Source organism: Centroberyx gerrardi, chromosome 20 (assembly GCF_048128805.1).
Source record: "Centroberyx gerrardi isolate f3 chromosome 20, fCenGer3.hap1.cur.20231027, whole genome shotgun sequence".
NCBI lineage: Eukaryota > Metazoa > Chordata > Actinopteri > Beryciformes > Berycidae > Centroberyx > Centroberyx gerrardi.
In genome coordinates this window covers 25,758,428-25,780,796 of record NC_136016.1, presented here as the reverse complement: position 1 = coordinate 25,780,796, position 22,369 = coordinate 25,758,428, and the positions used below count along the sequence as shown (strand labels likewise).

Below are 22,369 nucleotides of genomic sequence, written 5' to 3'. Positions count from 1 at the left end.
GTAGCTGGTCTCTCTCTCTCTCTCTCTCTCTCTCTCTCTCTCTCTCTCTCTCTCTCTCTCTCTCTCTCTCTCTCTCACTCCCTCACTCACTCCCTCTCCCTCTCACACACTCACACTCTCTCTCTCTCACTCTCTCTCTCTTTCTCTCTCTCTCTCTCACTCTCTCACTCTCTCACTCCTGTGTGTTGCTGCAGAGACATTTCCACCCGGCGGTGCGGCGGTTTGCCGTCCATCTGTGTCACGGCGCTCCGAGTGACGGCTCGGCGGCGCTCGGCGTGGAGCTGAGCCGCAGGTACGACGGCTGCTGGAGATAAACACATTTAAAGCTGCAATAAGTGACATCATCACACATTAGCTTCAGGATTGGTTAGAAGGTCTGTGTGCAGAGTTCATTGAGACATAATGATATGAACCAACATCCAGCTGTTGCTGTTTTCTCCTCTTTTCTGAAGCTTGTTGTCAGATTCCGCTCCTGAAGAAGCTCCTCCCCCTCCATTCAGCAGCTTTTCATTTTTTTAAAACTATGTTGGCTCCTCCCTCGCTGTTTAAAAGCGGCGCTCTGCCCCTCCCATCCCTGAAAAAAATTCTGGTAATGGCGGAATCGATGAAGCGAGCGAGTGAAGTCATGAAACTAATAAACTTGTTAACACTAGTTTAACAGTTTACTAGTTAACAAGTTTATTAAACTAATGAACTTGCTACCTGCCTCTTGTCATTGTGGGTCATGTGACCTTCAGCAGGAGAGAGATCAGTCAAAGTGAGACTGGTAACCAGTGAGACTTCTCCGTAGGAACGGTTAGCTTAGCTGTTAGCTTGCAGTTAGCTTGCACGCTGCTTTGCTAGGTTTGTCCTTGGTAGGCCTCTGTAGTGAAGTGGCTTTGCTGTGACTTGTGTACAAATGTGATGCTGTTTTGTCGCCCTCTAGTGGGCAGAACAGTTCTCATATTGCAGCTTTAACTTGGGAAGCCAATAGCATAGAATTGTAGTTGATTGATAGCTGGTTAGCTACTTACATATTTAATTCAATTCCAGGCAGCATTAAAAAGGTCTGAAAAAAATCTTACATTTTAAAATCTTACATTTTTCCAGACTTTATATTTGTATAAATTGACTGGACAGTAAATGTGTTCTTCTTCTGTTTCTGTGTATCTGTAACGTTTCTTCTTCTGTCAGGTCTCCAGTGGAGCTGTTTGAAGACTACAGTGTTAAAGACATGACCTTTAACCCCCCTGTAGCCACACCCAGTACCAAGAAGAAGGTAGGACACACACACACACACACACACACTCTCAGTGATGTACTTAAATGTCTTGTTTCTCTCTCATGTTTATGTTTTGTTCATCATGGCAAACACTCAAAGCACTCAGTTGTAAACGTCACTTTATAACTTTATTAATGAAGCTGACTCTGTGTGTGTGTGTGTGTGTGTGTGTGTGTGTGTGTGTGTAGGATCGTTTCGGTGGCGGGACGACGCTGCTGGACGCTGACCTGCAGAGCCGAGTGGAGCGAGCGCTGACTGCCACGGAGGAGGAGACACTGGACTTTACTGCAGCATACACACACACACACACAGAGTCTGACACCTAACACACACACAGTCTGACACCTAACACACACACACACACACACACACTTATTTTCACTGTTTTCCCTTCTTGTTGCAGACCAGGTTCATGTTACCAGCTGTCCCGTTATGCCGACAGTCCACAGCTGTTGACAGTGAACGGCCTCCAGATGTTTGTACTGTAAAACTGCAACATAAAACTTTACTTGTTGTTTTGTCCAAAACCTTCAGTCTGTAACAGCTGGAACCATAAAATAAATCACAGATCTTATCATGTTGGTTTTGTAAAATTTTATGCACCAAATCTGTCATTTGAGGTTAGCTTTAACTGCACCTGCACTGCACCAAGAGTTTTGTTTCAAAGTGAGATGTCAAGTAACACCTTCTCTTACAAAGTTATTCGTAGCACAAATTCATGACACTGTGGGACATTTTTCAAAGAGCCCGGTGCTTGGAGGCAGCCGGACGGATCTTACTCAACTTACTTCCTGCTGCCCGAGGACGGAAGACCCTGACCTATCCTCAATCACAAGGGGTTCAACTTTTTTTTGTTACGGATTATATTTTTGGTTCATTTTGCCTTTTATTATGGGCTGCCTTCGAGCCCAGGATGCTGTGGTCACACGGCATGCTCCGGACCACTGAGCCACCAGGACGGCCCGGGGTTCAACACTGACTACAGACGCCTAAATATGGACTGGGAGTCTGTCTGGGAAGGACGCCCCTCATGGGAGGAGGTTCACATGAACCTCCTTGAGAGGGAGGCGATGTTTCATGCTCTGTTTCGCTTCCTTCCGATAGTCCGGGAGACGGTTCAGCGGTGGAGTCCTACATCAACCAAACCGCTGTGACGTCTCCGTCTTTGCATGTGAAGGCCCACCAAGTCCTTCTATGGGAACACACCCAGGGGCTGTACACCTGCCAGGGGGCGGGGGCCAGACCAGGTCTCGCTTTGGGGAGAAACCACTCATTGACCTCTATGGTATTCACTGGTGGGACCTGGATGGACAATGGGTTTGGACTCATTTGCGAACCAGTGGCTTCAAGTTTCCTCTCCTGCCAGTTGTTCTGTCAGGGATAAGAGCATCGAAGGTCCTGCTGGTAGTCCCAGACTGGCCTCACCAGGCTTGGATGGCGGATCTGAGTGGCTTGGCCCCATGGTGCCTCCTGGTTAGAGCGGGCATGCTGTCACAGGCTCAGGGACGCACTGTCATCCATTCCCGGGGATTTCCAGCCTGCATGTTTGGCCCCTGGATGGGGATCGCTAAGCAGCCTTGACCCGGCAGTGCTGAATACTCAGCAGGCTTCCAAGGCCGGCTCTACAAGGACCCTTAATGATGGACAGGTTTTGTCGCCGGTGCTGCTCCAGGAGGTCAGACCCAGTATCATGCGGCGCCTCGGTCCCTCCTGGAGTACGGGCCTGCTGAGTCAACATTGAGGGGCCATTTTGCTGCCATGTCTGACTGCCATGATCACACTGATAGCTTGACAACTGGTTCACACCCTCCTGCCTGCCAGTTCCTCAGAGCGGTAAGGTGGCTCCGCCCACCGAGGACTCGGCCCGTCCCGAATACTCTTACCGAGCCTCTGGTCGAACCCTTGGCCAGTCTGAGTCTGAAGCTCCTCTCACCTCAGGCCGCCTTCTTGCTCACCAGGGCCTCAGCAGGACCAGCTGTCCTGACGGCCTCATGTCTGCGGCTTCTCCCCCGACATCACCAGTTTAACTCGAAATCTCCCCACTCTCCACACTGCGGTGTTATCATCTGCCGGTTGTGTTGTCCATTTTTCCATTAATTTTTTTTCAGGACATTTTTTTCTGTTACTGTCCCACATGTTTGCACGTGGTTTTTGTCTTCCTCTATTTTTGTGAGAATCAAGAACCTCGTACTCACTTCCAGAGAGTCTGGTGTTTTGAACGCAGTAATTTGACCAAGACTCTCAGCGAGGCTGACACATGCAGCATGCTTACCTTTATTCATAGAACCGTGGTTAGCTGCATCCATTTGTGCACTTGAAACATACACAGTATGTAATTGAAGATATTTTGTGTGTAACTCAAGTTTGAGCAGACATGTGATGTCGGCCCCGTCCCTTGGGCTAATCAGGATAATGTGAGAACACGGTGATGAAATGTATCATTCTCCCAAATTTGGGCAAAATCCAACATGTAAATAAATATTGTAGCATCCCCTGTAGGCCAATCAGTGCAATTTAAAAAAATGCCATAATGGAGCAATGAGACGCATATTCCCTTAAGTTTAGTGAAAATTCAGCGTAACTTTCACAAAACTTAAGGGAATGATGTGAGATATCTGAGATATTGTGCATGATGTACAGACAAGTAAATGTTGTGCCAATCAGTGTAATTTTGAAAATGGAGAAATGAGAGGCATCATTCCCCGAAGTTTAGTCAGAATCCAATCAGTAGTGTCCGAGTTATTGTGACGGACGGTCAATCCGTACTCCATCCCCCGATTTCATCATGGAGGACAACTATGACTGAAATGAAGAAAGCAGGATGGTTACTGCTTAGCAATGAGGATTTTTGATGGAGAAAGGCTAAAATAAAATTATTAAATCGAAACTCAAAGCTTGTAAGTTAAGTATGTAAAACTTTATTTATATAGCACTTTTTTAAACAGAGACAGAAAGGAAACAGGAACATTAAATACAGACAAGAATATAAACAACATACAGGCTGACGATTAATACATACAGACATTAATACACACACACATACATGCAGAGTACACATAAAATAACAGCATAGCTTTATACTTTAGGAGGCCAGCCTGTAGAAATGAGTTTTTAGGCGCTGCTTAAAACGATCGACAGTCAGCTGATCTGAAGCGGGGTCTGAACACTTCAGTCTTCAGTCTGGATGGAGGGACATGAAGACCAGGATCAGGACCTGAGCAACCTCACAGTGTTGTAGGAGATCAACAGCTCAGTTATGAAAGCCAGCGCCAGGCCATGCAAAGCCTTATGGGTAATTGAGAGTTTTAAAATCAATTCTATACTTTACAGCCCCGCCGCTGCATTCTGCGCTAGCTGTAGATGTAAATATTTATGGATTGCATAAAACATTTAAGTACATGAATATAAAATAAAACACCTTCATTGTGTAATCTTTGGCTACAAACTACATCCTTCAGTAGAAGAGGCTACATTCATGGCCTTTACAGTTCCAAGACTTGAATCACAGTTAAATAGTGCACAACCACTTGAGTAACTAATACAGAGAAAATAATGAAATAAACTGTGAGCTTTTAATTATATATTAAACTGCATATTACACTACTATATTAAATTTTATATATTAAAAAGTGTAGATATAAATGAACAGTAGGTGGCAGTGTGGAACCATGAAATCAGTGACTTACCACTTTGAGTCTCAAAGGCATTCTCAGATAAAAGTAAGTAAAACTGTAACATACAAAGGATAATATTCATTAAACAACTCAAAGGAGGGGAGACATACGCCAAAGTAAAAGTTAAAACAATGATTTATTAACTAAAACTAAGGGAAAATAACTAGACAACACAAACTACATCAAACCAAAAGAACAGAACAAAAGGTGTCAGGCAGTCAGGATGGGGCACAGTTCAATGTCCAATATGTGTTGCATCAATTTTACGTGATCAACTCGATCAAATGCCTTCAGCCAACAATACCCTCACCATCGCTGGTTGGGAATCAGTTTCAGTCAGCCAGGTGTGAGTTGCCCTAACCAGTGCTGCTGCTGTGCTATGCAGAGGTCAATATGTGTACTGGTTATTATACACAGTGAGGATAGTGGGCATGAGCTTCCTCATTATGAACGTCTCTTGGATTTTTCCTACACATGAAGTACCACTGAACAAAAATATAAACGCAACACTTTTGGTTTTGCTCCCATTTTTCATGAGTTGAAATAAAAGATCTAAGACTTTTTCTATGCACACAAAAGGCTTATTTCTCTCAAATTTTGTTCACAAATTTGTTTAAATCCGTGTTAGTGAGCACTTCTCCTTTGCCAAGATAATCCATCCACCTGACAGGTGTGGCATATCAAGATGCTGATTAAACAGCATGACTATTGCACAGGTGTGCCTTGGGCTGCTCACAATAAAAGGCCACTCTAAAATGTGCAGTTTTATCTTGAAAAAAGACATTTATTAGGCACTGAACTATGGATCTCACATGACTCGGGCTACAGATTTGCATTTTTTGAAACCCAGTCAGTATCTGGTGTGTGCAGCATTTGCCTCATGCAGTGCGACACATCTCCTTCACATAGAGTTGATCAGGTTGTTGATTGTGGCCTGTGGAGTGTCGGTCCACTCCTCTTCAGTGGCTGTGTGAAGTTGCTGGATATCGGCAGGAAGTTGCTGGATATCGGCAGGAAGTGGAACTCACTGTCGTACACGCCGATCCAGAGCGTCCCAAACATGCTCAGTGGGTGACATGTCTGGTGAGTATGCAGGCCGTGCAAGAACTGGGATGTTTTCAGCTTCAGGAACTGTGTACAGATCCTTGCAGCACGGGGCCGTGCAGCATCATGCTGCAACATGAGCTCTGGTGAACATTCCTGCGGTCAGCATGCCGACTGCACGCTCCCTCAAAACTTGCGACATCTGTGGCATTGTGTTGATCGATTACTGTCAGCCAACACATGAGTTTTATACAGTCATACAAACAAGCCTCGCCCTAATGGCGGTTACACAGTAACTTCTGTTCAAAAGAGATGACGGCTCACAAAAGGAACTTCCTATATGTTCGTATATGGGACTGTCTGTCCTCAAGTGTGTTACTGTTTTTGATTATTCTATTTTAGAAACAGAACTTCATGACCTTTAAAGGCAATGCAGTTGTGAAACAGTTCAACATATTCATTTCAGTAATTTTCCATCAAGAAGTGCTCACTAACACGGATTTAAACAAATTTGTGAACAAAATTTGAAAGAAATAAGCCTTTTGTGTGCATAGAAAAAGTCTTAGATCTTTTATTTCAACTCATGAAAAATGGGAGCAAAAACAAAAGTGTTGCGTTTATATTTTTGTTCAGTATAGAACTCTCATAAGACCATGTCTTGAACATGGCGCAATACTCTTGGTGGGATACACAAACAACAAGCTAAGTTGGAGAGAATCCAAACACAAGCCCTTAAAATGATTAGAAGAACAGCTGGTATCACAAGTACTCACAAGTACTACCCTCACATCAAAATAGAAGGGGGAGCCTGCCTCGTCTTTTAGCAAGATGGGAACAATATCCCCAGAATGGTGGGGTTTGGTCCTGAGCTGTAGCCTGTACCCTGACTCCAGGGTGCTGAGCACCCATGGGCACCATGTACACTGGCACCAGTGACAGAGATGCTGAGCTGTAAAATAAAGGGAAAATAGAGGCAAAAAATAAAGAAGGCAAAAAATAGAGGCAAAAACCTGCCTCTGGTTAAAGGACTGCCGAGGCACCGGGCCGGAGGAGCTGGTCGAGGGACGCTGGAAGGCCACCGATCGGCCGGAGTGTGTCAAACCAAACCAAGGATCACGAGCAATGTGATTATCAACAGAAGTGCGTGCTGTGGACACAGTCGGAGATAAAATAGAACATACATTTCCAAAGGTGGAGTAACACCAGCAGAAACACCGCATGAAGAAGCATTTCAGCTTTGAAGTAATTGAATCACAGGCCAGTCATACAGTGGCTTTTTCAAATAGCCAAGATCTCTCATTTTGCAACAAAAATCTTGCTGGACGGGCGGGCGCCCGGCGGCTCGACCGTAGAGCTCGTACCATTAAGACAAAGTCCTAATCGCAGCGGCATGCGTTCAAATTCAAATTCGTCCCCTTTGCTGCATGTCATCCCCTCTCTCTGCCCTGTCTGTCTCTACTGTCCTGTTGAATAAAGGCAAAAAGACACTAAAAATAAAAATAAATAAAAATCTTTGATGGGAAAAGCCACATCAACCAAATCAAATGTTACTGAGGACGGTTTGACTTTACTTTTGATCATAAAACAAAATTGACACAGCCAACAAAATGGTGACATTGATTTTTTTTATATATATACAATGGAAGAGTTCATTTCTATTGCACTGTATATCCTTTTTGGGGGAAAAAAAACATTACATGGAGAATCCAGTACTTTTTTTTTCTGCTTTATGTTTTCCTCTATGATAAATCACCATTGTCTAACTCTCTTCCAGGGTCCAGACATGACTTCGGGGTGGGCTGGACTTTAACACTCTGTAGGAGGAGACCGTGAACGCATCATAAGACTTTTCTGTAACAGATCAGTTTCAGTTTCGTTTCGTCTGTCTGTTGGCTGCACGGAGTTTCTATTCCGTTTCTAAAGGATGATGTTGACCTGACCAGCCAGTTTATGAAGAAAACATATCAGCACTTCAGTTTCGATTTGCAGTTCGTCATCATCATCATCATCATCATCATCATCATCATCATCATCATCATCATAATAGTGACTGTGCTGTACGTTGGACTTCACTGTTGCTCTCGCTTCTCTCCGCTGCGCATCAGAAGTTTTTTGAGTCAGTCTTCTATTTTCCAACTAACAGGTCGGATCCTGAACGACGAATAATTCAAAATGAGGTAAGTTTTCTTGTTTGACGGCTGATAGGAAAACAAACTACAGCAATCCTATGATACATTTTAGAAGGATTCTATACAAATATCCTAGCAAAAGTAAAATATTCCTATCAGCCCCTCTTATACGAATATTATATGATTGTATTATTATAGTGATACCATAGGAATAGCATTATATAGTGTAGTGACTATAAGGTCACTACAGACTCACTATTGAGTTCCATAAACACACTATGTGTTACTATAGGAATATTATAGAGGTTTTTGGGAGGGACAGTGTTGGCTTCCACCTGCTTAGAAAATAGGAAAGGAAACTTTATATAACATAAAGTATAGGCTAGATCTTTTCAAAATGATTTACAGGTTATGTGTGTGTGTGTGTGTGTGTGTGTGTGTGTGTGTGTGTGCGTGTGTGTGTGTGTTTGTGCGCGCGCATCTGGAATACATTACTGCCTTTAAATTAAATTTAAAAAAAAAACAAAACAGAATTGAACAATTAAAAGAATTAAAAAATCCGGTTTTTCAGCCTGTTGCTCTGTAGCTGTGGTCAGAGAGGAACCAGCATCATATCAGAGCTGGATCATATCTGATGTTTAATAAAAGGACAATATCATCAAACTGATATGCTGATCTATCATCAAACTGATATATTGAGTGATTTTAAAGTTTCATTATCTACAGATCTGCTCTCTCTTTCTCTCTAAGCTCCTCCCAGTGACTCTCTCTCTTCCATGTGTTTTGTTTTGTCTTTTCTACCGCCACTCCCATCTTTCTCTGTCTTTCTTCTTTCTTTCTTTCTTTCTTTCTTTCCTTCTTTCTTTCTCTCCGTTTAAATCTCACCATCTCCTTGTTTCTCTCCTTTTCTTTTTCTCCCTCTCTCCCTCTCTCTCTCTCTTCCAGCCTTTTCTCTCCCCTCCCTGCCACTCTTTCCCCTACTCTCTCACTCTCTCCTTCCCCATCCCCCACTCTCCTCTCATCCTATTCTCTCTTTCCCTACCTCACTCTTTTCAATTAAATTTTTCAATCTAACGAACTTTATTGGAATGAATGTTGAAAACAATATTGCCGAAACAATGAAGTATATGAAACAATCAATATAAATCAAATGAGTAAGTTAATCAACACTTAAACAGAACCTTAAATACATCCTAAATCCTTCTATCAGTTTATGTGTTTTTGTCAGTAACTGGACAGTGGACTTTCTCCCGCTCTGTCTGTCTGTCTGTCTCTCTCTCTCTCCCTCTCCCCCCCCCCCCCCCCCCTCTCTCTCTCTCTCTCTCGCCACGGGGCGATAGCCACGAACAGACACAGAGTGCACCTGGATCCTGATCACGAGGAAGTGTGTCTCTTTTGTTCACAGTGTGAAACTCTAACACATTTATTTGTCCAGTGTCCCAGGTTGGTGGGTGTGTTTGAGTTGTTAAGGGGTTGGTTTTTGGGCTTGGGGGAGTTTTTTTCGTTTCAGTTGTTTGTCTATGGTCCCAAATACCTTGCCAGGAAAAAAGGTACCCGCACACTAATAAACTTCATATCAGCTACAGCCAAGTTATCCATCTGGCTGAGCCGTAAGAACCGGGCCCGGGAGGTGGGCTGTGTGGACCCTGTGCAGGTTCTTACAGGACTGTCGAAGGCTCGGCTCAGGGTGGAGCATGCCTGCTACAACATGGTGGACAATCTGGAGGCTTTCCGCCTTCAATGGGCAGTAGGGGGAGTATTGTGCTCAGTGGGGGACGATGAAGACCTGGTCTTCTTTTTCTAACTGGTATAACAAGGGAAAGTCCTGTCTGTATTGTTGGTTTATTGTTCTTGTGGGGTTTTTTTTTTTTTTTTTTTTTTCTCTCTTTCACTTGCAAGTGAGGTACTTATGTAGCTGAGATCCTTTGTCTGTATACCTTTGGTAGTGCGTAATAAAGGGTTTTTAAAATTCAATTATCTCCCTCTCCCTCTCTCTCTCTGTCTGTCTGTCTGTCTGTCTCTCTCTCTCTCTCTCTCTCTCTCCCTGTCTCTCTCTCTCTCTCTCTCTCTCTCTCTCTCTCTCCTGTCTCTCTCTCTCTCTCTCTCTCTCTCTGTCTGTCTGTCTGTCTCTCTCTCTCTCTCTCTCTCCCAGTGATGCTGGCAGTGATCTGCGCTCCAAGCTGCTGCGGTTGGAGAGTCGGTTCACCTGGGATCTGAAGAGGGAACACATGGATCTGGAAGGCCTCAGCACACGACTCCAGGACCATATAGATCTGGGGTTCGGACAGCAGGGCGCTGTGGAGCGCTCCTACAGCTACCTGGCTTACGTCAGGTACAGTACGTTTCTAATCCTTTTTAGTACAGGACTATGGTGCAGAGACGGGAGATCATCGAATAAGATATACTGATTTATTACTGAGGAGGAAGAGGTGGCATATTATTGAGAAGGATGTGGTGTATTACTGAGGAAGTGGTATATTACTAAGGAGGAGGTGGTAAAATATTATGGAGGAGGAGGAGGTATAATGAGGAGGAATATTATTGAGAAAGAGGTATTTACTTTCACAAATGTGACCTAATTTTTATTGTTACCATACAGATGATTATGTCCTCAATATAATGAATTTAATTCCAGCAGTCACTTTGTGAGGGTAAGTTGATGAATACTAAAGAATTTTACAGGTGCAACATGTATCATGATTAACCATCAACCCATCAAAAGCCCAGCCAAACCACTAGATTGTTGTCAGAAGTGGGATGGAATTACAACATTCACATCCCTTCATCTTGGACATATCCCTGACAGGTTAAGTAAAGATGATACCTACCTCCTAAAGATCTTGCTGGTAGCAAGTAAAAAGGCCATTACAAAATATTGGCTTCAGAAAAACTGCCCTACTGCTGGCCTTTTTGTCAATATTGTTAAACACCTACATCTTCTAGAACAGATGACCTACTCCATACGGCTCCAAAATGAACTGGGAGAAAAACGGTGGGAAAAATGGTGTGTTTATTTAGATAATGAGACAGATCTTTCATAATTATTGTATGTATCATGTGTGATATTTTATTTTAATTTAGGCAAATTTGCCTTGATTTATTGATCACCCCATGACCTCATATTTGTTTGCTTTTTTATTTTTTTGTTTCTTGTTTGCTTTTTGCTTGCTGTCCTTATAATGTGAAAAATGTTCATAAATAAAAAGTTTAAAAAAAAAAAAGAAGTGGGATGCAATTGCTGGAGGGAGTGGAAGACTTCCTGAGTTAACTAGAGTTTGAGAGAACAGGAGTACCTCCCAGGCCAGATGAAAGCAGTGTACCACCTGCTGGAAGAAAGCTTCCTTAACAGCAGCTGAAAGGATCTGAAAATTCTGGATAGACCCTCAGCCCCAGGGAGGGCCACCCTGCTGTCAATCCTGGTAGCTGACCATCAATGTCAGCTACCATTGACTGGGACTTCCATCTCCCACTGGTCCTGTGGGCCTACCGGTCCACTGCCCAAGAGTCCGCTGGGTGCACCCTTGCCTACCACCTAAAGCCGCTTTTCCACCGCATGGTACCGGCTCAACTCGACTCGACTCTACACGCCTTTTTTGGTTTTCCATTGGGCAAGTACCAGGTACCAGGTACCATATTACCTGGTACCTGGTACTTTTTTTGGTAGCACCTCCGTCGAGGTTCCAAGCAAGCTGAGGCGATACCAAAAGATAACGTGAAAACACTGCAGACTACTGATTGGTCAGAGAGAATCATCATCATTGCGCGACATGGGACATATATGCTAACGTTAGCTACCAGGTTAGCTTACCCTCTTGCGTCGCCTTTGAGCAACCAGAGAGCGGTCCTGCTGCCTTTAGCCTCTTCTGGAATAAAATCTGTCTCCCTGCTGTGACTAACAGCCACATACTGAGAATCAAGAACACCATCCCTTCCATATCCTCCATTGTTGCTGTGTGTGTCGCGTTGAAGATGACGTCACAGCAGTTTCACGTTGCAGCGTCGCTATGACGACCAGTTGTGGTACTACCAAAAGCGTGAAGAGTCAAGTAGAGTCGAGGTGAGGCGAGGCGAGGCGAGTTGAGCCGGTACCATGCAGTGGAAAAGCAGAATAAGAGAGATGCTTTGCCAGGCCCACGAGTTCACCTGCCAGCACCAAACTGGTGACAGTGGGCATCAGAAGGGCTTACAACACGGGTTATGTTGGTCTATTGCCCTAGAAGTAAGTAAGACCTGCCTCCCAAGTTGGCCAGTCTTTGGGAAGGGCCCTGTACAGAGAAGTTGTCAGATGTTCTCTGGGTGAGGCTGAGGATCCGTAACAGGACTTTCGTGCTACACAGGTACCAGCTCGTACCCTTCCAACCTTTGAAGGGTCAGGAGCAAGGGCACAATGATCCCCAACCTCTCCTGACTCCATGCCAGCACTCATGACCTCGCATGGCTCACCTGCTCAGGCTAGTTCTGGGTCAAGCTCTAGCCGGCAAAGACAGAGGCGCCTACCTGCATATCCCTATTCCTTTAGTCTCATTTGGTTACCCAGCAGCCTTTGTGTGACATGCAATTACTCATGTTCTGGACTGTTCCAGAACATTCGGTGTTCAGTGTTCCTATGAGGTTGGTTCTTTTGGGGTTGGGCTCTTGGAGAGTGAGGGTTAATCATGTACTACTGGTGTTACCTAGTTGAGTTGTCCATTAGATAGATGCATATGCAGGGGTTGTAACTGCTGTTCTCATCGCAGAGTGTTCTTGTACACTTGATGAACTTGAACTGGCTCCTTAATCAAAAGGCTCTGTGTGAGTCTTCTATTATGGCTAAACCGCAATAATACTTATGTCTCAAAATGAATGTGCTAGTGATTTATTGAAGACATTGAGAGTGCAAAAAGACTTTAGGAGCTCATAGGAAATGTTGACGTAAGGGGGAAGTTTGTAAGCCCTCAAAATAAGATGAAACTAATTCTGTCCCTATGGGGAAACTGGGTCATTGCAGCCGCAAAACGTAATGGGATACAACAAAGACAATATAGGATTTAAATAAGAGCCAGTGTAGGCTGTAGCCAGGTATTTAAACATTTCACAACCAACATCTGCCATTCTCATCTGTCCTCAGGTATCTTCAGGGTAGACCAGAGGAGGCGGCATCTCTTCTCAGCCAATCAGAAGAGAAGACCAGAGAGTGTTTTGGTGAGGAGAGTGAGCGGCGGCTCATCGTGATCTATGGAGACCGGGCCTGGCTGAGCTACCACACTGGAGACTTCACACAATCAGACAAATACTGGCGCAGGGTGGAGGACATACTGGTAAACACACACATACACTGCGGCAGAGTTTCAATGTTTTATGGTCTAAATGCTCTTTAAGAGAATTTTCTCATTATTGGTTTCAATAGAGAGTTAAACTTTCCTACACAGCTGAGCGACCAGGGAAACTCTGCCCATGTGTGGACGCTCAACAAGCTTCTTGCCACAGCTGAACTTTTCATGGTTATCAGATTTCCGTACTTCCTTCTCTCACTACTGATGTGATTTTGTTTAATGAATAATAGATCAAAATGTAGGAGAAGTTGATTCCAGCCATTCAGAGTTAACTTTTATTTGAAGTCTGCAGGAATAAACATCTTGCTTGAAACAATGCTTAAGGAATATTTGCCTCCATCATTAGGATCAGTGGGAAGTTCTGAAGTAATTTTATTGTTTTTGTCTGTTTGTTTTTTATTACTGCTACCTAATTAGCGCTTCCTAGCTATGTTAACTTGTTAAAATGATATAATGTTATGAAAGGCAATACCAAAGCACCAAAAGATGCATGCATGATTTGCCTGTTCAAAACTCTGTAGCTACAGACCACTACATAGTTGCAATCGGACCACTCTGACCCCGGGCCATAATTGATCAGAATAGAGCGACACATCAACCAAGTTGCTCACAGTGTGAACACAATTAGTGTCTCTTGATCTAAATGCGCTCTTTGTCCTCCTCTCTCTCCAGGTGAAGTACCCTACCAGTTCTCCTACGGTTCTCCACCCAGAGGTGTATGGAGAGAAGGCCTGGACCTTCCTCAAGTTCTCGATGCTCTACTACCCCAAAGCCATCGACTGCTTCCTCAAAGCCTTGGAGCTGCAGCCTGACGACAGCGAGTGGAACGCCGGCTACGCTATCGCCCTCTACCGCACTGAACAGGTACATTCAGTTAACTGATTGATCATTCAATGAATTCATTCAATCAATCAGCCAATCTACTCCTAATGGAATGCCGGCTATGGTATAGCTTCTTACCACACTGAACTGGCACATTCAATTAATCTATTGATCAATCAGTCAATCAATCAGTTAATCAATCAGTAAATGTGATGACAGTGAATGGAATGCTGGCTATGCTATAGCCCTTGACTGCGCCAAACTGGTAGATTCAGTAAAGTGATTGATCAGTCACTTGATTAATCAGTCAGTCAATCAAATGTAAATGTAATGCTTAGGATTTGGCCAGTTTGAATTAAAAAAAAAAGATTTTCTCTGACGGGGAAGTTGAAGTGTAGATGTGTAGTCCAGGGATTCTCCACAGCAAGCTGACTGGAGTCTGATTTTCAGAGGCGACCAGGAACATTTCTGAAAGCTGAGGAATCTCCAGCCGTCAAGCAGCTTCGCCGAGCCTCAGAGATCGACCCTGCCGACGGCGTCATGCTGGCGCTGCTGGCTCTGAAGCTCTCCTCCTACAAGAAACACCAAGAGGCTGAAGCTCTGATGGAGAGAGCGCTGGAGATCGGTCCTGACTGCCCTCATGTCACCCGCTACGTAGCCAAATACCTACGCCAACAGGTAGCCTCGAACTGTCTCACTACTTATGTAGTTGATGATTTCATAGTAATCTGAGAGATATCTGAGACACCACTCATCACATTTTGAAGAAATGAAAAGGGGACACGTTTCATCAAAATGTGTGTGTATCAATGTGTATCATCTGTCTATCGATTTAGCTGTTTAGCTGGAAAAAGTGACGCTTTCTATGACTAAATCAGTAACAAGTAAAAGTAAAAGACAGTAAAATTAAAATAAATTATGATACTTAGTAAAGGATAGCAGGATATCCACCATCATATTACACATCATAGTTTATGACCAATGAATTTTACTAAAATATGTCATTTATGTATTTGGAGAATACTTACGACTGTGTTTCCTGACGTGTCCTGTGGGAGGCGCTGTGGGAGCATGGGGTGCCAGGGCCACGGCCATGAGCCATTTGTTTCTCTTTGGGGTGAAATGAGGTTTCATCTCGGGGTGAAATGAGGTTTCTTCTCAGGGTGAAATGAGGTTTCTCATTCGGGTGAAATGAGGTTTCATCTCGGGGTGAAATGAGGTTTCTCATTGGGGTGAAATGAGGTTTCTCCTCGGGGTGAAATTAGGTTTCATCTCGGGGTGAAATGAGGTTTCTCCTCGGGGTGAAATGAGGTTTCTCCTCGGGGTGAAATTAGGTTTCTCCTCAGGGTGAAATGAGGTTTCATCTCGGGGTGAAATGAGGTTTCTCCTCGGGGTGAAATGAGGTTTCTCCTCGGGGTGAAATGAGGTTTCATCTCAGGGTAAAATGAGGTTTTTCATTGGGGTGAAATGAGGTTTCATCTCGGGGTGAAATGAGGTTTCTCCTCGGGGTGAAATGAGGTTTCTCTTCGGGGTGAAATGAGGTTTCTCATTGGGGTGAAATGAGGTTTCTCCTCAGGGTGAAATGAGGTTTCTCCTCAGGGTGAAATGAGGTTTCTTATCGGGGTGAAATGAGGTTTCTTCTCGCGGTGAAATGAGGTTTCTCATTGGGGTGAAATGAGGTTTCTCCTCGGGGTGAAATGAGGTTTCATCTCGGGGTGAAATGAGGTTTCTCATTGGGGTGAAATGAGGTTTCTCCTCGGGGTGAAATGAGGTTTCTCTTCAGGGTGAAATGAGGTTTCTCCTCGGGGTGAAATGAGGTTTCATCTCGGGGTGAAATGAGGTTTCTCCTCGGGGTGAAATGAGGTTTCTCCTCGGGGTGAAATGAGGTTTCATCTCAGGGTGAAATGAGGTTTTTCATTGGGGTGAAATGAGGTTTCATCTCGGGGTGAAATGAGGTTTCTCCTCGGGGTGAAATGAGGTTTCATCTCAGGGTGAAATGAGGTTTTTCATTGGGGTGAAATGAGGTTTCTTCTCGGGGTGATAGGGTGAGGAGCTCAACATTCGGGGAGGATCTCCACAGTGAGAGGAGCCAGTTGAGGAGGTTCAGGCTCCTTGTAAGGATGCCACCCCACCTCCCTTTGGAGGTGGGGTGGCTTGGGAGGAGACCCCGGGACAGACCCAGGACATGCTGAAGGGACTACATCTCCCAGCATGCCTAGGACCACCTAGGGTTGCTGGGCAAAAGGATGTCTGGGTTGCGCTGCTGCATTGTTGCCACCCTGACCATATAAGTGGCTAGAAAATGGATGCATGGATGGAACAAAATCTGAGTATCACTTGAAAAGAATGCAGAAATGATCCTTTAACATGTTTATGAAAGAATAAGCGTGTCACTGTTCCAGGGTCAGGTGGATCGGTCTATTGATCTGCTGAAGCGAGCGCTGCAGAGGAGCAGCCAGTCGGCCTTCATCCACCATCAGCTGGCTCTCTGCTATAAGACCAAGAAGATGGCTCTGCTCAACAGAAAGCCCTACTGCAACCAAGGTACACACACACACACACACACACACACACTCACACTCACACACACACACACACACACACACACACTCACACACACACAGACCACAGACAGAACAAACATGTCAACAAACACAACACTGGTCTCCTGCTACACTACACTATTGTATACCACACTATACTATACTGTACTGTACTGTACTATACTGTACTATATTATACTATACTATACTATACTAGAGATGCAGCGGTTGAGGCGTCTGCGTATTCAGCACCTGAAGGAAGCCGTCAGGTTAAAGCCTTCCTTCATCATCGCCATGGCTGAACTGGCACTGATGTATGCAGAGGACAAGGATATGAGCAGGTACCTGTCTGTCTGTCTGTCTGTCTGTCTGTCTGTCTGTCTGTCTGTCCGACGACTGCCTGTCTTTCAGCGTGTTTATTGTTAAAACATCCATCCATCCATCTTCCATCCATTCATTAGTGTGTATGAATTCATGAATTTGTCCTCTCTCTTTCTCCAGAGCTGAGGAGATGTTCCAGGCCTTGGAGATGTCATCAGAGAAGGATGAAAGCAATCGTTCGTTTGTCCATCTGCACTGTGGTCAGTTCCACCAGTACCACACCAAAAAGGAAGACCTGGCCATCACACACTACACCAAGGTAGGCTTGGTTTGGTAATACATGAGTCCAGTTTATTTCTGTCGCCCTTCATCACAGCCTGTCTCCAAGGACTTTACAGAGAGCAAGTCTTCCTAACTGATCAACGATCAATCACAAAACAAAATGACGTAATACAGTATGCAACAAAATAGAACACAAGGAAACAAAACAAAGCACAAGACACAAAATAAGAAGAAGAAGCACTTTCCAAAATGTTGCCAAGTGACTGACAGCACATAATTGTTCTGGAGTTATCCCTTTACGTTACTCTGCTATTCTCTTCACCAGGGTCTGCTGTTAACACCGGAGACGTCGGAGAGGAAGCGATGTGCTACAGTAAGCATCAGGCACTAGAAATGGTGAAATGGTGACATGGAGGTGTTGTTTTTTTGTTTGTTTTTAACTCGTGGGAACGAGATCTATGCCGTGGCCACAATGTACTAATGCTTGGAAACGAGATACTTATGTTGTGGAAGCGACTTAGCAAGGCGTGGGAACAAGATTATTAGGGCCCGAGCACCGACCGGTGCGAAGCCCTATTGTAATGCAAGGAATTATTATTATTTTTCTTAGGCCGAATGAATCGCATTTTTGAGGGGCTAAAGGTGCTCGAAAACTCAGCCAAACTTTGCACACGTGTCAGAAGTGGTGAAAAATGTTATATTTTATGGGTTTTGCCCATGGGTGTGGCAAAATGGCTCAATAGCGCCCCCTACAAAATTTCAACGAAATACCCCTCGCGGTACGTTTCACCTACATGTACGAAATTTGGTAGGCACATGTATCATGTCCAGACTTAAAAAAAACATCATAGGTGCCATGACCTAAACCCAACAGGAAGTCAGCCATTTTGAATGTATTGTGGCATTTTTGGCCATTTTTGGCCATTTACAGAGGTCATACTTTAACAAACTCCTCCTAGGAGGTTAATCGGATCCACCTCAAATTTGGTCAGCGTATATAACAGACCTTGATGATAAAAAGTTGGTAAAAGCTTGAGTTTTCGTACAACGGCGTGGGCGTGGCGAGGCGGCGAATTTCCATGTTTCACCACGAAACAGGAAGTGGTTTGTACATGGTCAAATCTGTCCCAAACTTCACATGTTTGATAAGTGTCCCGGCCTGAAGACATCTACATGCCAATATCCAGTTATAGTCATAGCGCCACCTACTGGCAACAGGAAATGACATGTTTTATGCTTTGATGTAGTCCTTCTAGCGGGTTGACCAGATCCACCTCAAATGTGGTCAGAAAAGCCTTAAGACCTTGATGATGCTTCATTGTGAAGATTGGGAGTTTTCATCGAACCGCGTTGCCCTGGCGGCGCGGCAAATTTCCATGTTTCGCCATGAAACAGGAAGTTCTGTTAACTTGAGTGTACATTGTCCAATCTGCACCAAACTTCACATCTTTGATAAGTGTCCCGGCCTGAAGACATCTACATGCCAATATTCAGTTACAGTCATGGGCGAGGTGTTGAATTTCCATGTTTTGCCACCAAACAGGAAGTGCTTTGTAACTCGACTGTACATGGTCAAATCTGCCCCAAACTTCACATGTTTGATAAGACTCCCGACCTGAACACATCTACAGGCCAATAGTGAATCATAGTCATAGCGCCACCTACTGGCAACACAGGAAGTGGTTTGTAACTCAGCTGTACATGGTCAAATCTGCCCCAAACTTCACATGTTTGATGAGAGTCCCGGCCTGAAGACATCTACAAGCCAATTTTGAATCATAGTCATAGCGCCACCTACTGGCAAAAGGAAATGACATGTTTTATAATGAAAATTCAGAGCCGCGTCAACCGGTCGGTGTCCAGTAACGACGCCACGGCTGCGGCACACCCCGACGTGCGCAAAGTGCGAGGGCCCGATCATCGCTGCTTACAGCTTTAATTATGTTTGGGACTGAGAAGCAGCCGCTGTGTGTCCTTTCAGCACCACAGAGAGCAGAGGAGAGAGAGAGAGAGAGAGAGTGAGAGAGAGAGAGAGAGAGAGAGGGAGAGGGAGAGAGGGGAAGCAAGAGGGAGGCGCTGTTCAATTCACTAATAATAATAGTAAACTTTATTTCTGATAGAAAATATGTTCAAAGACCATTTTACCAATTTGACATCCTGTCTGGAACAACTTCACCTTCTTATTCCTGAGTGCTGCAAAAGTTCTAACAAGTTCATCTTCATCCTTTTTTCTACAAGCAGGATTTTTATTGTAGCCCGAGTAAACAGGTTTACATAATGTCACTAAATCGTACAGTAATGTGGAAATAAGAATAACGCACATATCGGATCATAAATTAGACCTACTCGTGCTCACAGTATATAGCGGTGCATAACAATACACTGTCTAATTTGGCGCAGATAACAATAATAAAGTCTCATTGAATCTAATCTAATCTAATCTGGTCTAATACAATCTAATCTTGTCTAATCTAACCAAATATAATATAGTATAACCTAATTTAATCTGATCTAGTCTTATCCAGTGTATTCTAATATCATCTAATCTATTCTAATCTAATATAGTCTAATTTAACGTACTCTAGAATAATTTAATCTAATCCAATAAAATCTAATCTAATACAATATAATCTCATCTAACAATCTTCAATAAACAGGAATTAACCTTCAGATATTGTTCCTCCTCTCTGCTACAGAAACTGAAGCAGATCGCAGAGCGCCGACTCTCGAGAGACGCCGCCGACAGCGAGGCCCTCGGCCTGCTGGGCCTGGTCTCCAGAGCCAAGGGAGACCGGAGGAGAGCTGTGGAATACTATGAGAAAGCTCTGGAGTGTGACCTGGACAACGACCAGTACCTGTCTGCTCTCTGTGAGCTGCGCCTGGACCTGCAGTGACCTGAGATTCCCTCTGTTTATTAATATTGAGTCCTAAAATCCTAATTTTCTTAAAATAAATTAAAAAAAATCTGCCACTGGGCTGAGAGAATTTCCTAAACTGGTTCAGAACTTACATTACAGGGAGGAAATGTTTCATCTGTCTTGGAGATCATGTATCAGAGAAACATGATCTAACTTCTGGTGTTGCACAGGGAAGCTGTCTTGGTCCCCTGCTTTTCTCACTGTACATGCTTCCATTAGGTGATATTATCAGAGAACATAATGTCAATTTCCATAGCTATGCTGATGATACACAACTATACATTTCTGTAGAGCCAAATCATGCAGATGCCTTAAGCTCCCTCACTACTTGTCTATTGGCTATCAATGATTGGATGAACACAAATTTCTTAAAACTGAATGAAGATAAGACAGAAATACTTTTGGTTGGCCCCAAAGCCAAAAGAGAAGAACTCTCCACAAGACTTGGGAACCTGAATCCCTCGATCAAATCAGAAGGAACAAGCCTGGGTGTTATCTTAGATTCTGATCTAACTTTTAATTCCCATATAAACAAGGTGACCAGAACAGCATTCTTTCATCTTAGAAATATTGCCAAGGTGCGGCCCTTCCTAACCCAGAAAGATGCTGAAAAGCTAACTCACGCGTTTGTTACAAGTAGACTGGACTACTGCAACGGCCTTTTTACCGGCCTCCCTAAAAAGTCTATTGAGAGGCTTCAGCTTATCCAAAACTCTGCAGCTAGGCTTTTAACAAAAACAAGGAAGCGAGAGCATATCACTCCGGTTTTAGCTGCATTGCAATTGATTTTAAAGTTCTTTTACTTGTATACAAAGCTCTTAATGGCTTAGGACCGGCCTACATTACAGAATCCCTGCTGTTCTACATTCCATCAAGACCCTCAGGTCTTCTGCTGCTGGTTTGTTAGAAGTACAAAACCCCACTCAGAAGAAGATTGGGGATGCAGCCTTTTTTAACTCTGCTCCTAAACTGTGGAACACCCTGCCAGAGAATATTAGAGAGGCTCTGTAAGCATTTTCAAACGACTGCTAAAAACTTATCTTTTCATCTTAGCTTTTAAGTAGCCTTCATTTGAACTGTTTCTGTTCAGGATCCCGACAGAGCTGACACGGGCAAGTACGAATTTTCATTGGTCTTGTCCGGGTAATGCTTACTGCACGAGTGAACACTATATGTGGGGGGGACAGAGCTTTACCCTGTATGATCCTCATCCATCTGTGGATGGGGAGGTTTTTGACCAAGAGGAGAATCTATGATTCTGTAAATATCGGATCAAGAGTAGAATCAGGAAGGACAAGGGAAAAGAAAATTAAAGAAAAACATATGGGTTCACTCACAATGTGCATCTAAAAGTGGGAGTATTTGTTGTGTTCTTCTATCTTTCTATTTGACTTGATTTGATTCTTTTTATGCAATGCATCTTGCTTGTTCTTTTATATGAATTTTATCTTTTTATCTGTCTTTTATGTGCCTTTTATTGATGTAAAGCACTTTGAGCTGCATGTTGTGTATGAAAGGTGCTATACAAATAAAGGTTATTATTATTATTATTATATAGACTGTTTACTCTATTTGGTTTATGCTGTTCTGTAATATTAGTTAGACCTCATTAATGTGCAACAGAATTAGAGTTTCTGTATCTCGGGACGTCCTGGTGTGTCAGTTGGTTGAGGTCCATGTAACTGCACCATCCTGGACCTGAATCCTTGCCTGAGACCTTTGTCACATGTCGTCTCCTTTCTCTTTCCTGTCTCACTCTGCTGTACTCTGTCCTGTAAAGCAGAAATGCCATAAAATACTCATACCATTAAAATGCCATAAAAATGAATGCATCTCCTATGCTTCTCAGTCACAAGCCTTAGAATAAATGCAGTCTAAAGATTGTAATTGGTGGGGTTTTTTGTGTATTACCCATATTTTTTCATCACCTTTGTACACAAAACCAAACACAAACATATTGATAGATAGAATTAAAGCCAAAATAGAAAATGATAAGCAATGATAAGCACCGCTGTATAGGTCATGTACATTTCCACATATGAACTAAAAGCTTACATTGCATT

At 43.7% G+C, this 22,369-nt stretch overlaps 2 protein-coding genes across 3 annotated transcripts in view; both read left to right on the top strand.

The window, feature by feature from the left end:
* The window catches only part of noc3l (NOC3-like DNA replication regulator), a 21,345-nt gene extending 19,510 nt beyond the window's left edge, over window positions 1-1,835 (top strand). For both annotated transcript variants that reach the window (XM_078290783.1, XM_078290782.1), the window contains exons 19-21: window positions 195-292; window positions 1,174-1,258; window positions 1,450-1,835. In XM_078290783.1, the coding sequence (XP_078146909.1) occupies window positions 195-292; window positions 1,174-1,258; window positions 1,450-1,587 (321 nt within the window). In that variant the 3' untranslated portion in view covers window positions 1,588-1,835. The remainder of the gene's footprint in view (window positions 1-194; window positions 293-1,173; window positions 1,259-1,449) is intronic.
* A 6,237-nt stretch (window positions 1,836-8,072) lies between these two features.
* Window positions 8,073-22,134, top strand: LOC139915122 (interferon-induced protein with tetratricopeptide repeats 5-like). Its single transcript, XM_071903608.2, has 10 exons — window positions 8,073-8,156; window positions 10,261-10,440; window positions 13,216-13,405; window positions 14,093-14,284; window positions 14,693-14,920; window positions 16,645-16,786; window positions 17,003-17,126; window positions 17,287-17,425; window positions 17,714-17,761; window positions 20,085-22,134. The coding sequence occupies exons 1-10, from the start codon at window positions 8,152-8,154 to the stop codon at window positions 20,280-20,282; spliced, it is 1,446 nt and encodes a 481-aa protein (XP_071759709.2). The 5' UTR covers window positions 8,073-8,151; the 3' UTR covers window positions 20,283-22,134.
* Window positions 22,135-22,369: the final 235 nt, after the last annotated feature.

What these genes read in the sequence shown, in the direction of transcription:
- LOC139915122 (XM_071903608.2), top strand. An exon ending in CCCTCTACCGCACTGAACAG is followed by an intron (nt 14,285 to 14,692) that starts GTACATTCAGTT and finishes TCTGATTTTCAG; the next exon opens with AGGCGACCAGGAACATTTCT. An exon ending in AGAGGAAGCGATGTGCTACA is followed by an intron (nt 17,762 to 20,084) that starts GTAAGCATCAGG and finishes TCTCTGCTACAG; the next exon opens with AAACTGAAGCAGATCGCAGA.